The sequence below is a fragment of the Miscanthus floridulus genome, chromosome 8 (assembly GCF_019320115.1).
Source record: "Miscanthus floridulus cultivar M001 chromosome 8, ASM1932011v1, whole genome shotgun sequence".
NCBI lineage: Eukaryota > Viridiplantae > Streptophyta > Magnoliopsida > Poales > Poaceae > Miscanthus > Miscanthus floridulus.
This window is the reverse complement of record NC_089587.1, coordinates 123,519,224-123,534,235: the sequence shown is the minus strand read 5'-3', so window position 1 is coordinate 123,534,235 and position 15,012 is coordinate 123,519,224. Positions and strand designations below refer to the sequence as shown.

At 46.4% G+C, this 15,012-nt stretch overlaps 2 protein-coding genes across 2 annotated transcripts; one reads left to right on the top strand and one right to left on the bottom strand.

Moving 5' to 3' along the window:
• The first annotated feature begins 8,503 nt into the window (after positions 1–8,503).
• On the top strand, positions 8,504–11,797 carry LOC136477246 (endoglucanase 20-like). Its single transcript, XM_066475358.1, has 8 exons — positions 8,504–8,824; positions 8,953–9,165; positions 9,233–9,436; positions 10,344–10,421; positions 10,513–10,659; positions 10,792–10,900; positions 11,020–11,186; positions 11,263–11,797. The coding sequence occupies exons 1-8, from the start codon at positions 8,582–8,584 to the stop codon at positions 11,638–11,640; spliced, it is 1,539 nt and encodes a 512-aa protein (XP_066331455.1). The 5' UTR covers positions 8,504–8,581; the 3' UTR covers positions 11,641–11,797.
• A 51-nt stretch (positions 11,798–11,848) lies between these two features.
• LOC136477247 (uncharacterized) lies at positions 11,849–14,639 on the bottom strand. The gene is made up of 5 exons (XM_066475359.1): positions 14,174–14,639; positions 13,515–13,552; positions 13,064–13,331; positions 12,565–12,848; positions 11,849–12,480 (listed from the first exon to the last, which is right to left on the bottom strand). The coding sequence occupies exons 1-5, from the start codon at positions 14,474–14,476 to the stop codon at positions 12,036–12,038; spliced, it is 1,338 nt and encodes a 445-aa protein (XP_066331456.1). The 5' UTR covers positions 14,477–14,639; the 3' UTR covers positions 11,849–12,035.
• Between the last annotated feature and the right edge of the window lie 373 nt (positions 14,640–15,012).

The following is a 15,012-nucleotide window of genomic DNA, read 5'->3' as shown; positions in this document are numbered from 1 at the left end:
GGGGAATTTGGGTCTATAGTATTCACTAACCCACTTGGCAATGATTTTGTCCATCATGATGCACCCCATGAAATACACCCATACTTTGCCAAGTCTCTAAATTCCTCAAAGTCCATTGGACCTCTCACTTTCCTTTCAGGATCCAAACCTTCTTGGTGCTCTTTATGTTGGAAATGATTTCCTTTGGCACCCAAAAGCGTTTGACCCCATTGATGGCTTGCTTTTTCACCTTGATGGCCACCACCTTGTCATTTTTCTTCTTCTTTAACAAGTATGGTGTGGAGGCCTTCTTGTCCACCTTGTTGGTGTAGGTGTTGGAGAGCTTGCTTGTTTGCTTCTTCTCTTTCATCTTTGCTCTTCCTCTATTCTTCACTTTGCACTCATAGGACTTGTGCTCTTCCTTGAGGCACACGTAGCAAACCACGATTTGTCCTTCATCAAGCTTCTTCACTCCCTTGACGATGTTATCTTGATGAAGTTGGGCTTACTTTGCCTTGCCTTTCACTTGAGTCAAGTCCTTAGTGAGGTGAGCTACTTCTTGCTTGAGTTGCTCATTCTCCTTTGCAACCTCTTGTGTGCATGTATCTACAACAACTTTCTCAATACAAACTTGGTTGCACAAGGATGGGTCTAAACATAAATCATTACAAGAAGTAAAGGTATCTTTTTTAGACATGTTAAAGATAGAACTTTTCTTTTTAGATGCCTTGGTGGGGGTTGAACTAACGGCTTCAAGATTAGCAACTTTATTAGTTAGCTCATCATAATATTTGCACATAGTTTCTATTTTAGCAAGCAAACTTTTATAAGCATCTTGTGAGCTAGCTAACTTTTCTTTTAATTTTTCATTTTTCTTTACAAGTTGCTCATCATTGATTGTGTATGTATTTGTTGTTGCACTAGCCTTAAGTTGCTCAATTTTAGTAGATAGTTCAACATTGAGATTAGCAAAGTTCTCATATTGTTCAAGCAAATTGCGACCGGACGCTCAGGTCGTCCTGATCGGATGCATCCGGTCGTCCCAACCGTTAGAGCCACGATCAACTGATCGGACGCTGCCAGCGTCCGGTCACATGTCACTGGACATGTCCGGTCACAATTTCGCCGCTCTAGAACCTTTATGTACTCAATCGGACGCTGCAGTTCTACGTCCGGTCGATTTGCCGCCAGCGTCTGGTCCAGCATTCGGTCGCTGCTGCTGACGCCTGCTATTGCCGAGCCTCTTGATCGGAGCGTCCGGTCACTTTCCCCTAGCGCCCGGTCACCTCTGTGAGCTCGTTTCTTCGCGATCTTGCGTCTGGCTTGGTTTCTATCTTCGTGCTTGGACTTTGCTTAATATCTTAGGTCTTCTCTTGTGCTTCCGAGGTCTTGCTTATGGTGTTGATCATCGGATCATCATGTTGCCTTCGTTCAAGTCACGTCTTGCACCCTATTGAACTACAAAACAATCACTTGCAAATTCATTAGTCCAATTTGGTTGTGTTGGTCATCAAACACCAAAATCCAAAGTAAATGGGCCTAAGGTCCATTTTCCTTACAGTTTCCTTATGCAAAAAGCATTACTAGTACTGAATCCTTATGTATGTACTTTATTAGCAGACATGATTAGTTTATTAGCCAACCATTCTATGTAAGCACCTGTTCTACTTTCAATCAAGAGTTGAGCAATCAGATCTATTCATTCCCTTTTATCTTTTAGTTCTTACTACGGTGCTACATCGTAGACAAGTCATACCGTATCATACGGCAATTCACAAACCAATGTATCCCAGTTGGGTACCCCAAAACACACACCCGCTTGTACCCTAGGCACAAGTAAGACCAACCCACCACTCTCCTGTCAAGGGTTTAGGTCCCCATCCAAACTTGGACTCCAAGCCCCCACTCCTGAGTCCCAAACTCAGTGTGGCGCTTAGACCTCCACAATCCCCGCCTCCAATCAGTCGGTCCAGAAAGAGCTGGAACCCATGACAAGAGAGCAATGAGCCTTACTGCTCCCATAAGCAAGTATATGCTCAGGATAATAAGTCTGTGACCTGACTAGAATCCAATGCAACAGACGGTCCTTAACCGACATAGATAGGGAAAATAGTGTAACCAAGCTATGCCCCGTTGACTGCGGGACACAACCTATTACACCCATCAATACCCGTACCATATCCCTACCTGGTCTTCATTTACTTTCACCATTTTATCATGAGAGTAATAATAATAATAATAATCACCTAGTGTGAGTAATGGCAGGTTACTCATGCTACCGATAGCCCAAGCATAGTAGCTACTCGACCTATGCTAGTAGGAATCATAGGTAGGTTATTTATGCATGTAATTTCAATATAAATCATGTAACGTAAATGCACATCACACACACACACACACACACACACACACACACACACACACACATATATATATATATATATATATATATATATATATATATATATATATATATATATATCCCGTGATCATTCAAAATAAGGGTTATGCAATGGGGCTTACCTTGGGCAGGCGGGTTGTTAGCTATGTCAGTCGCTAATGGCTCCGAGGCTTCCTCTGGTATGAAGATCTCCTCGTACTCCTGCTCGTCCGCGGTCACGAACTTTACCAACTCGTTCTCTACATGGATGCAATGACAGTGCAACTCTCATAATTAAAGCAACAGCAACTCTTAAAATAAGAATACACCTACCATGCTACTAGGCTAACTCTAATGACTAAGATACGAGCTAATCATCATTCCCATCAAACCAGCAGGGTTTCACCTAACAAGTGCTACTTAATAACTAAAATATATTCTTACTCTTATTAATGATTTACTATATACTAAAACAAGGAGTACTTAGCTACCATATTTCTCAACCTATTCTAAGGCTACAAAAATTACAGTGAGCACATAGTAATACAATGAATCTAATGTAAAAATTTCATGGTCAATGCTATTACCAATTTGCCACAAAAATTCCTACAAATACTAATCTAAATAACACTAAACACTCATAAATAATTTAATAAGCCTTAGCATCAACTCAGACCTGCATCATCTAATCATACCATCATATAGACAACATTTTCAGGAACCCAACAAAATTTATTTCATAATTTTTGGACACCTATGTGAATTGATATTAATTTTCAAAGTTCAGCTCAGAATGTAAAATATAAAACTATTTCTAATTCCTTAAGAAAAAGAAAAACGAATTCTCACTCCGCGGCCCACCACCGCGCGGCCCGCGCAGACGCGGCCCACCGCGAGACGGCCCACGACGGGGCGACCCACGCGCGCACTGCCAACTTTGCAAAAATGCCCCCGCACTATAGACAAATCATCCCGGGGTCTGCAGCACTATTCCCTGAGAGAGAGGATATGCAAAAAGGACCTCGCTACTATCCTCTTTTACCACGGCTAGGTCTTTGGCCACCCCTGCCCACACCGGCGTGGCGGGCACGGCAATGGACGGCCACGCTAGCCAACTAAGGCACGCAGTGGCCTGCTAGCGGGCCGACCTGCATCTACGGTCCTAGCGCCTACACTAGATGAAGTTACGGGAGCAGCGAAGCTTGCTAGAGCGGTGGCCACGGTGAGTGGCCGCGTGCGACGGTGGCGTGGCCGTACCAGCCATCCTAGACCACCACGTAGCTATTGGCTAGCGTGTGAGCAACCCTAGCTTACCCTGGTCATGGCTGTGGTGATGGTTGATGGAACGGTCAGCGGATTGGAGGGGTGCGGCGATGCTCCGAGATGGCGCAGCCGCATCAGCAGCTACGGCGAGGCGGTAGAGGTGCAAGTGAGGCGCGTAGGGTGAAGTGGAGGTGGAGGTGAAGCTCGTGAGGCAGGTGGATTGGAGTGGAGTGGTGTGGTGGGTGACTGCCCTCGTCCACGGCCGAGCCCGGCCTTAATGGCACGACGGACGGAAAACTCCAAAATTGGAGCTTGATAGGGCTCGGTTAGGACCGTACATGGACTTGGCGCGTAGCTAGGTTCCTTAATTGACATCTGGCACAAGTAATTGTACAGAGATCGACCGGGTGCTGTAGGATCAGCTTCGACGTGACGCAGCCTCCTCTGCCCGCCTTCAATGGCAGTGACGGCTCGGCGCCAGCGGTTTCCATTTAATGGAAGATGACATGGGCGAGATGGTAACCGGCTGCACATGTGGCGCAGAGCGAGGCCAGCAACGCGTGGAAACTCTGCGTCGCCTCGGGGAGCGGCTGGTCACTAGCGAGGACACGCACGCGTGCGGATGTCGCAGCGGCGCTACTGGACAACGCGGCACCAGGGTAGAACATGCGCGTTGCTGTGGTTACAGGCTTGACCATGTGCTGCTGCAGCACCACGAGCGGGACGACGACGAGGCAACGGGACCCAAGGAGGGCGGTGCGCACAGCAGTGGTGACGCGACGACAGTGGCAGCAGCGCGACACGGCGGTAGGATGGTCAGGCGCAGGTGAGCGGCGGGCGCGGCAACTCGCGGTTGGTGGCTAGCGGCATGCCCACCACGGCCAGGCTATGGTAGCAGCAACCAGCCAATGTGGCCACGTGCGCGCGTGCACGCGTGCCCAGCGCACCGACGCCACGACATTGGGGCTGGACGGCCTGGTGATCGCACCCAACATGAGAAGACGACCCAAGTTCATGTTATGCACGGATTTTAAAGCGTTCAAAACGTCTAAACCGTTGATCCAATCCCCAAACCACTTTTGCTATACCTTAGAGGGTATATTAGGCTACTAAAACAAACCTTAATACTACCCTACTCCTTAACTCAATTTTTCTACAAAAATTGCTAAACATCACAATGCCTAACCTTCCAAAAGTTCATGAAATTTTCTAAGTGTTAAATGGATTTCTATTTCTAGTTGCACTTTTAAGCTATTGAATATAGTACTTAACAACATTATCTCTCAACACCAAGTATTTCATTGTCATATACAAATCTCACATTTCAAACTTTATTAAGGTGTCACATATATGTTTTATAGTATTTTTGTTCAATAAAAATTAGTTAACATCTCTACTTGCTAACTTTATAAATCGTGAATTAACTTTTCGTTTTATATTTTTATGACTCGTTTAAGTTACAATGCTTTACCTATCCATCACGTCACATGCAATATCACTTAAGTATGATGCTCATGACATGTTTTAGTAGATGATTTACGGTGTAACACCGAGGGTGTTACAACTGTGTCATCTCAGGAGGCCACGCTGCCATCCCCTTCGACTGCATCGTTCTGAGAGGCCGGGCGCTGGAGCAGCTAGTGACCCACGATAGGGCCGTGGCGCTGGTCAGGGAGTTCGCGGACAAGGGGAAGGTGGTGGCCAACCACCGGCGCCATTGCAACATGCTTGTGCAACACTCGATCTACTTTTGAAACATCCAAATGAAACAATTACAGCATACGTCAGATGAAGCACTTAAAACATGCATCTGAAACACTAGCAAAAACACAAATACACATGAAAAGCCATTGCAAAACCTATGCAACATCCAAATAAAACACTTGCAACATATGTGTGAAACATATGCAACATTCAGATGAAACACTTGTAAACATACGTCTAAAAACAGATGAAACATTTGGAACATACATTACAACAATCATGTATAGCTGTTGCAACATCCCGATCTACTTTTGCAACATCCATATGAAACACTTGCAACATACCTCTGGAAATATTTGAAACACTTGAAACATACGCTTGCAGCGCAATGTCACCTTGCTGCTTAGACCAATGGAGGCTCTTTGTTGTGGACCTTGACGCTGGCGCGGAGGTCGGCGGCGTGCATGGAGCTCGCCGGTGCAGTAGCGGCGCGAGCAACTCGCCGGCGGGCCAACGTCACACGAAGCTCCTCCCCTAGCTTGCTTGCTGAAGCATCTATCGTGGAGGCGGCCGCAACGAGCGGGCAGCGCGGTCGAGGTGGCCGCGGCGGGAGGATGTGCGGTGCAATTGAGTGGCGCGGTGCAGGTGAAGCACGGTAGAGAGATTATTTTTTCGTAAGGTGAGCGGACGGGAGCGAGCGGACGTGCAGTAGCGAGTGGGTAAACCGTGTCCATCCGTCCAGACGCCCTTACCAGAGCATTAGCATTTTTTTAAGTTTTACAGTGGTTGGAAAAACATGAAACGTTCATTAGAAAGATGGAATGCTATAACAAAAAAAGTAAAAATAGGAGATCCCGAGGGAGGAGTACTAAATATGAAGGGACAGTACAAGAACTATCTTTTGTTGATATTTTTGTTTTTTATTAAAAAAATATAGGCTAACTAGGTAATCTCACGAGAAAATTTCTAATCCATTTAAACATTTTTGCCTCAATATTATGTGATTTAATGAATTGGCCGGAGATTTGAAATCGATACAGGCCACATGTTTCTCCTATTTGTCCTCTCGCTAGTGCGTTCCTGCCAAGCTGTCCACGCCAACGAGCATCAACTGCATGTAGACAGGCTCAACTCCAGTTGCAGAAGCGGCTCGCTCGCGCTCCTCACCAACGGCGTGGCCCGCTGCCCGCGGGGGCTGCGACCATACGTCCATACTCCGTGATTGGTACGGTGGCGGTCAGCTCGGGAGGTTCATGCCGCCGTTTTACGACTGGGTTGGGCTCCCGGAACAATACGTACGCGCTCGCTGGAATAAGATCATACACGAGGCCATCCAGTTATATACAAAAATATTGCATAACATATTGATCTATCATCTATATTTACTAAAATTATTTAATAACCTTTTCCCTCTAAAGAATTATTTAATAACAATATAACGTAAACGTGAATGGAAAAGCATTCAAATGTCATGCACCGCCGGTGGCGGTGGGTGCATACTCTAGCATTAGAACATTTTTAATTTGACGACCTTTTATATGAAGTCACAAAAGGCCAGGAAAAAGATTCTCGAACAGTAATGCCCGGTAAATGAAATATTTATCCTCGTCGCCCCTCAAGACTCTGAAAGTAGTTTTAACTGTGCTCATCTATATTTTGTTCATCTTCGATCCGCTTGTTTGCACTACTACCCAAAGCTCTCTATAGAGACGACCCCTCTATTTTTCTGTCTCAGCAAATAAGTCGCCTCTACAAATTAGATTTTTAGAGGCGGCTGGGAACAAGAGCCGTCTTTAGAAATCGTGTTTTTAGAGATGGCTATAAATACAGCCGTTTCTACGAATTGTTATCTAGAAATCATAAATCTGGACCTAAAATTAGGAATTTTTTAATTCGGGGGAGACCCCCACACGCGCGCCGTCACAAGTCACAGATAAATCGTTGTCAAGAGATCACAGACCTTGCAAAAAAAAATAGTGATTTTTTTAATTCTTGGAGACCCCACTAGGCAGCCACACACGCACGCCGTCACAAGTCACGAGATTTTCTGCCACCTCAGGCTTCATGGTGTATCTCCTCGAATCACTCCATCCATCAACCACTTGTATCCATCTGAGGTATTCTTTCTCCTTGTTTTATTTTCATCTGATTTTGAAATGAGTATTTGAGACCCTAAATATATTCAAATAAAAAGCTGTCAACTACAAAGTTGTATAACTTTTTGAGATTTACAACTTTGGTTTGGGTCGTTTCTCCCTCCACAGTGGTTTGAAAATTTTGGATTTTACTGTACAATTCCTAGTTTTAAAGGCGTTTGAGCCGTCTCTAAAAATCATTTCTTACATGCGGCCGGAAATAGAGCTTCCTCTAAAAATAGAGGTGGCTAAAAGCAAAATCCGTCTCTACAAATGTATTTGTAGAGGCGTTTGAGGTTGATCCGTCGTCTCTATAAAAGAAAAGCTCTCGGTGCTGAAAATCATTTCTGTAGCTAGTAGTGTTATCTTCATTTTTAATAGGAAAATGGATGGTTTTTAATTTGTTATAATAAACTAATAGTAGTTTCGTGTAAAATTTTAAATTCTTGCTCACCGATATAGTATATATAAGGCAATACTGTTACAGTTTGTTATCGCCAATCATTACAGACGACGACACAGGCCGCACCCAATACGCCATTGGATGGCCCTCCCGAAAACCGCAAGTTCACCTCTTGCTACCCCGAGCCAATGATATCCATGTTCCGCAATAAAGGAAAGGATAGTGTCAAGCAAATTTTGCATGAGCAAGCAAAAGATGCTTGGCTTGCTTCACATGCATGGGGATGAAGTGAGATCAAGCTTGCCCAACAACGCCAGGGCCGGAGTGATGGGCCGGGGAGTGAGCAGTGACGTGCGTAGTAATTAATAATCTGGCAGCAACCATCTTTTTTTTTCTTTTTAATTTCTTCTTACATTTTACAAGCAGCTAAACCTGAATATACAAAATTTGTAGCGTGAATGAAAATCAAAACGATCCATTGCTTGGCCTAACTTGCGTAGGTAGATCGGTGCAAGTGTGCTGTATGGGCCTAATAAGTAATAACTGTGTGTGAGGGTCAGCTGTTCATCGATCAGCTAGCTTGCTCTCTCTTCTTCTTCACACTATAAGTACGGTGCCTAGCCATGGCAATTCGCATCACGATCGAGTTCGAAGAATTCAGAGGGAGAACACACACAACACGTACAGTTTGCGGTAGGAAGGATATATCGAGCTAGCATGGCGGTGAAGGTGTGGGTGTTCATCGTGGCACTGATGTGCATCGGTGCAGTAGGGCTTGGAGCTGACGGCGGCAGTGCGGCCAGCAGTAGGGATGGCTGTCGTCTGAGGTCGCCCAACTACCATGGCGCTCTGGCAAAGGCCATCCTGTTCTTCGAGGGGCAGCGGTCGGGGCGGCTGCCAGCGAACCAGAGAGTCAAGTGGCGCGGGGACTCGGCGCTCACCGACGGCCAACCCGAAAACGTGCACTGTTATTTGCTCTTTCTTTTAGCATCGATCGATCGCCATTTCTGAATTTGCATTTCCCAAAAGAATTGAATTGAAGCTAAGTTCGTCGTCGTCGTTGCTGCTCCATATACATGTATATATAGGTGAACTTGACGGGCGGGTACTACGACGCCGGAGACAACGTGAAGTTCGGTTTCCCGATGGCGTTCAGCGTCACCCTCCTGAGCTGGAGCGCCGTCGAGTACCGCGACGAGGTGGCGGCCGCGGGCCAGCTCCGCTACCTCCGGTCCGCCATCCAGTGGGGCGCCGACTTCCTCCTCCGTGCACACACCTCCCCGACCACCCTCTACACTCAGGTTTACATAGTAGTATATGTATATCTATTATCAACCATCAGCTGATGATGTTGTTGATCTTTTCTAGGTTGGCGACGGCAACGCCGACCACCAGTGCTGGGAGCGGCCAGAGGACATGGACACGCCGAGGACGCTATACAAGATCACCCAGAGCTCGCCCGGGTCCGAGGCCGCCGGCGAAGCCGCGGCGGCGCTCGCCGCCGCGTACCTGGTGTTCAGGGACGACCGGGACAAGACCTTGGCCACGCAGCTCCTGGCCGCGTCCAGATCAGTGCGTCCTCACGTTTACGCCTCATCTTACTGTTTTTTTCCTCGATCCATGCATGCACACGCACGACGCAACGCACGCACCCTATCCGGCCGTCGGAGTATCGGAGCATCTGGATTTCCGTTGCATGATTTGTTGTTTCGTCTGATTTTGATAATACATCACCACTAAAGTTAACAAAGCTTTCCACGAGCGAGCAGCATCTTGCGTGCGTGCAAAGACCCTGTCACCAGTCCTCACAGTAAAATCTCGACCTCGACGAACATTTTTGGTGAATCTTGGGCATGACACTGAACATTTTTGGTGAACTTGGGCATTTTAACTTTCCAGTAATGCCAGTTACCCTGCAATAATCCTGTAATTTCTTTTTGGTGAATCTTGGGCATGATACTGAACAGCATTTTTTTTGTTCTGGAAATCTAGAACTTTCATACCGATATTTCAAACTCTAGTCCATCTGACAAAGATTAATTCACACCCAATTTCTTTGAATTAAGGGCCTGTTTGGTTCCATGGACTAAACTAAAATATGGACTAAAATGCTCACTTTTAGTCCCTAAAATGCCAAACACATGGACTAAAATTTAGACTAAAGGGTTTAGTCCTCTAGTCCATGAGGGGGTGACTAAACTGGACTAAAGTGTTATGGAGACAATCCTGCCCCTCTTTACTCACCATCCCACCCGTGGCCAGCAGCTGTAATATCTTCATCTCAACAGGGGTAATATTGTCTTTATACAACTGCATTAATGGACTTTAGTCCCTAGAACCAAACAGGGTCCAGACTAAACTTTAGTCCGCGGACTAAAGGAACCAAACGTGCCCTAAATATGCATGCATGCGCTGTTTTCTGAATAGCAGTAACTGTTTTTTACTCCATGGTGACCAACATATATCTGATATATATCAGCTCTTCGACTTCGCCAACGACTACAGGGGATCCTACCAGTTGTCCTGCCCATTCTACTGCTCCTACTCTGGCTACCAGGTGGATTATATATTAACCGTCGAATGAATCACAATTCATGCATCTTTCAGCCCTCATGCGGTTTTCGTTTACCCCTCTGCTTGTACCCCAGGACGAGCTCCAGTGGGCGTCGGCATGGCTCTACCGGGCAACCAAAGACAGCAAGTACCTCGACTTCCTGCAGAACAACCAGGGCGGCAGCGCCACCGAGTTCAGCTGGGACAACAAGTATCCCGGAGCTCAGCTGCTTGCAACACAGGTAACTAACTTGATCATCTTGCACATCCCAAAGTCCCAACTGATCATTATTCATCAGTCACTAACTTGATGAACCTCTGGAAGACGTTCATGTGCATGCATCACCAACTGATCATCTTCCTGTCTCCTTCAGGAGTACTTGGCTGGGAGGACAGAGCTGGAAGGCTACAAGAGGGGCCTGGACTCTTTCGTCTGCGCTGTCATGCCCAACAGCGGCAACACGCAGATACGCACCACCCCTGGTATGTGTATGATTATGAATCAACTTCACCTTCAAATGACCTGGGCAGATGATCACTAGACAAGTATGGTTTGCTTGACAAGATTTTTCTCATCTGCCTCTCTCACTCTCACACTGCAGGAGGGCTTCTCTTTACCCGCGATTCTGTCAACCTGCAGTACACAACCACCGCAGCCCTGCTGCTGTCAATCTACTCAAAGACCCTGAGTTCTGTAGGTGACAAAGTAGTCCAGTGCAGCGCAGCAAGTTTCTCTCCTGATCAGATCAGTTCATTTGCAACGTCACAGGTAAACAACAGAACACACATACTACTACTTCCCACTCGTTTCTTGGTTTTTGCCGGATTACAATATCGGTTTTCAGGTGGATTACATCCTGGGAGACAATCCGAAGGGCATGTCCTACATGGTCGGCTTCAGCTCCAAGTTCCCAAGGCGGATTCACCACCGCGGCTCCTCCATCCCGTCGATCAAGGCTCTCCCCAGGAAGGTCACCTGCAACGAGGGCTTCTCGTCATGGTTCCCGACCAGCAACTCCAACCCCAACACCCATGTCGGCGCCATCATCGGCGGACCTGACGGGAACGACCAGTTCAGTGACAACAGGGAGGACTCCACGCACTCCGAGCCAGCAACGTACATCAATGCAGCATTTGTGGGTGCCTGTGCTGCTGCCCTGGGGCAGAACCAGCTCAAGGAGACTGTGGACGACATAGCCTCAGCCCTAAGTGATATAATCTAACTACAACAGAATATGTAAGGACAGGGTCTAGCAAAGTCCCAAGCATGATATTGTCTTGTAACATCAAGGCTACTTATAACTACCCCTACCCTTGATCATCCTGTATGACATGATAAGAAGAAATAAATAAATATAATGGCAAGTTTCTAGTAGTAAACTATATATCTGCCGAGTCAAAACATCATTCAGCAAAACCCAATCAGAAGACTAGACAAGTACATCAGCTTTACCACCAATCTCGTTTCAATTTGATGGGAATGAAGTGTTTTATCTACAATGATTTGCTGCAGTACTCCAGCAATAGCTGGACAAATCAAAACTGAAGTGGATTATTCTATTTTCTTTATACTGCCATTTGTATAGTAGTGTGCCACTAGGTTTCTGTCTGCCTCCCTTCATGGTTGCTGGTCAAAATGAACCGCTAAGCTGGTCAATCCAGGAACCGCTAGAGATGCCCAACTCACTGCAGTACCAAAGAAGAGTTCCCAGAACCAAAGATCCACCGCGAGAACTGAAGAGAAGATGAGCAGAGCAAGCGTCTCGTATCTATTCAAAGGCCAGCCCAAAGCCTCAGCCAATGTCTTCAAGAACGGAAGGGATTTGCTGTCTATCTCCCGGCTTCTTATTGACCATGCGGTGACCCACTGCACGTCGGCTGGGACCATATTGAGCTCTTCTCGAAGACGTCTTCCCAGGTCTGGCATGTGTCCGCCACCATACAGGACTGCTATTCTCTTGTACCCATGGTTTATTGCTTCCTTAATCTTCTCAGTAGCAACTCTGTTCCTCTCCCCAATGATAACTGATTTCTCCTCAACGGGTGTAGGCACAGCTGTGAATCTTTAATAAAACAAAAAAGGAAAAGAAAATCAGCGAATACTTTACTTAAAAACTTATTTGCCTGATTGGTTTCAGATTACTCACTCAGATGTCAGTTGCTTTGCCAAGAAAATCTTCAGTGCAGCTCCAAAATCTAGCCTAGACAATGCCTCCAGCTCAGGAAATCCATCTTGGTTTTCCACTGGCAGACACAGCCCAGTGATGACGAGTAGCCCAACAAGCGGCATTGGTAGCACACGTGAGGCCCATAGTAACTTCGATCTCCAAAAGTCAAGACCATCTGGCATGTTACTTGGCTGCAGCAATGCTTTGGTTGATTTCAGTGTCATGTCTACCGCAAACGTGAGAATACTTTCACCTCTTTCACTCTGGATGAAAAAAAGGCACTGCAATTAAAATATACTCTAATAAAAATGGCCAGGGTAATACAATCAGGGAACATGAATGCTAACTGGTTCATACTGAGTACCTAGTATGACAAGCAAAACAACTGTTACCATGTGACACTAGTTTTGTAACTAATGTGGTGACCAAACATTTCAAAAAGCAAAAGACTAATGACGTGACTAAATAAAATAATTACCTGAAGCTGCTTGAATGTTTCATAGTCAAGGTCAGCATGCTGCCATTTCTCATTGCCATAATCAAGACAGTCTAACTGATAATCCAGTGAAAGGATCCGAGCCATTTGCTTCTGTATGAAACCAAGAATACTAAATCCTCTACGTGAAGATTTCATCTTCTTAGCAGCCATTGGACCTTTTGAATTGTTCAAATTCTCCCGACTTGTAACCATTTCATACAGGACACAATCATAATCTTCAAGCTCTTGCTGCAGTCTATCAAAGTATCTGAAGAAAAATCGCAGATCTCAGCCAATTCACTATAGTAATAGTAGCTATAAACACTGATGAATGGCGGGATGTTTGAATAAGTGAACGATGATAATGCACAAGGAATGTACATCAACATGACAGCAAAACTTAATTTGAGAAAATAATACTTGAACATGAAACAGAGCAAAAGGCACACACTCTTTGTCGGCAATGTGGACTGTAGAAACCAAATCAACCTGCAGCATAACAGGAGTTGACAATTGATTAGAAACTAGAGAAATTTCATCAAAAAAGTTGGCAGTTCTAGGACATTGACTCAACTCAACACTGTTTTGCACCTATTGGATTCTTCTATCAGTTAAGTGGCAATCGACAAACTTATGGAAATGCTATACAGATGATGCACACATTCATTCCATATCACAGCAATTCACCAGAGCACAGTGAAAAAGGCAAGCCAAGCTAAGTCTTCAGACAACAAATTTCAGCAAGCTGAAACTTCCGAAGTGGCCATCAGAGTGCTGCTGATGCAAACCCACAAAATGGAGGCATTGAAGTGGTAACAACTAACAGCATTTACGCTAATCTCCCTATTTATTGTTAAAGGATAACACAGGAAATTCCACATTATAACTACTACTCATCCTGCAGACAAGTTCACAGGCGATCAGCAAGTTGAAGCAATTAATGTTGGAAATGTTGTGATACGAGCAATTAATCGGCGGGAGGGTCAACATTCATTTTGTGTATTTCTTATAACAGTTTTATTTTTTTGGTGCATTTCACGCTAGCACATCGGATTTCCGTGTCGACGGATGCAGGCGAGCGACACACGCACTAAGAGGCAATAGACTCACGTGGAGGAAAGGGTGGAGGAGCGACCACGGGAAGCGCTTCTTGAAGCGCACAACCGCCGTCTGCAGCTCCCCGCCTCCGCCTCCCGCTCCTCCCGCACCGCCAAGCTCGGGGCGGCGGTAGCGGAGGTAGTCAGTGATGGAGCTGCTGGTGGCGAACCGCTCCGCCCCTCCGTCGCCCACCACCCCGGACGCGGCGGCGGAGGCGACGGGGCGCAGCCAGAGGGCGCGGCGCCGGCGGCGCGCGCGGGAGGAGCGGAAGGCGGCGGCGAGCGAGGTGGAGGGCGCCGAAGCCGTCGAGAGCATCGCTGGCTGGGGTTAGGGTTTGGAGAAGAGAGAGGGAGTGTTGAACCGGCGGTGGTGGGTGCGAGTGATGAGCGTGGTGGATGGATGCTGCTGCTGCCTGTGCCTGCCCTCCTCTCCTCGTCGGGCTTCCTCTCTCTCCGAGTCTCCGTCCGGGAAGATGGGGTTCGTTCAGGACTCGCGTGCGTGTGTGCAGTCACTGAGCTGTGGGCCCGCCAAGGATCTGATGAGATGGGTGGAGCAGGCGGTTGCGTGGTTGGCTGGCGCGAGGCCACGACCTCTTGTGAATGAACGTTTCGGATCGGGCAGCGTGGCAGTGTATAAATCAGTCATGCTGATTTTCACCCAATTTTACTGCGTCAAACATTATTAAGGTCCTGTTTGATCCATGGCTAACAATTATGGTTCAGAATTAGCACTAATAAAACGATTAATAGGTGATCTATTCTTTAGCTAAACATTTAACTGCTTCATCGAACTCACCCGTCTCCATTTCTATATTTCATTTTAAAAACGACATAATGGAAATGGTCCTTAAT

What these genes read in the sequence shown, in the direction of transcription:
- LOC136477247 (XM_066475359.1), bottom strand. Translation starts at nt 14,476, where the DNA reads ATGCTCTCGACGGCTTCGGCGCCCTCCACCTCGCTCGCCGCCGCCTTC. An exon ending in TCCTCCACCCTTTCCTCCAC is followed by an intron (nt 13,553 to 14,173) that starts GTGAGTCTATTG and finishes GTTATGCTGCAG; the next exon opens with GTTGATTTGGTTTCTACAGT. An exon ending in AAACATTCAAGCAGCTTCAG is followed by an intron (nt 12,849 to 13,063) that starts GTAATTATTTTA and finishes TTTTTCATCCAG; the next exon opens with AGTGAAAGAGGTGAAAGTAT.
- LOC136477246 (XM_066475358.1), top strand. Translation starts at nt 8,582, where the DNA reads ATGGCGGTGAAGGTGTGGGTGTTCATCGTGGCACTGATGTGCATCGGT. An exon ending in CCGACGGCCAACCCGAAAAC is followed by an intron (nt 8,825 to 8,952) that starts GTGCACTGTTAT and finishes ATGTATATATAG; the next exon opens with GTGAACTTGACGGGCGGGTA. An exon ending in GCAGATACGCACCACCCCTG is followed by an intron (nt 10,901 to 11,019) that starts GTATGTGTATGA and finishes CTCACACTGCAG; the next exon opens with GAGGGCTTCTCTTTACCCGC.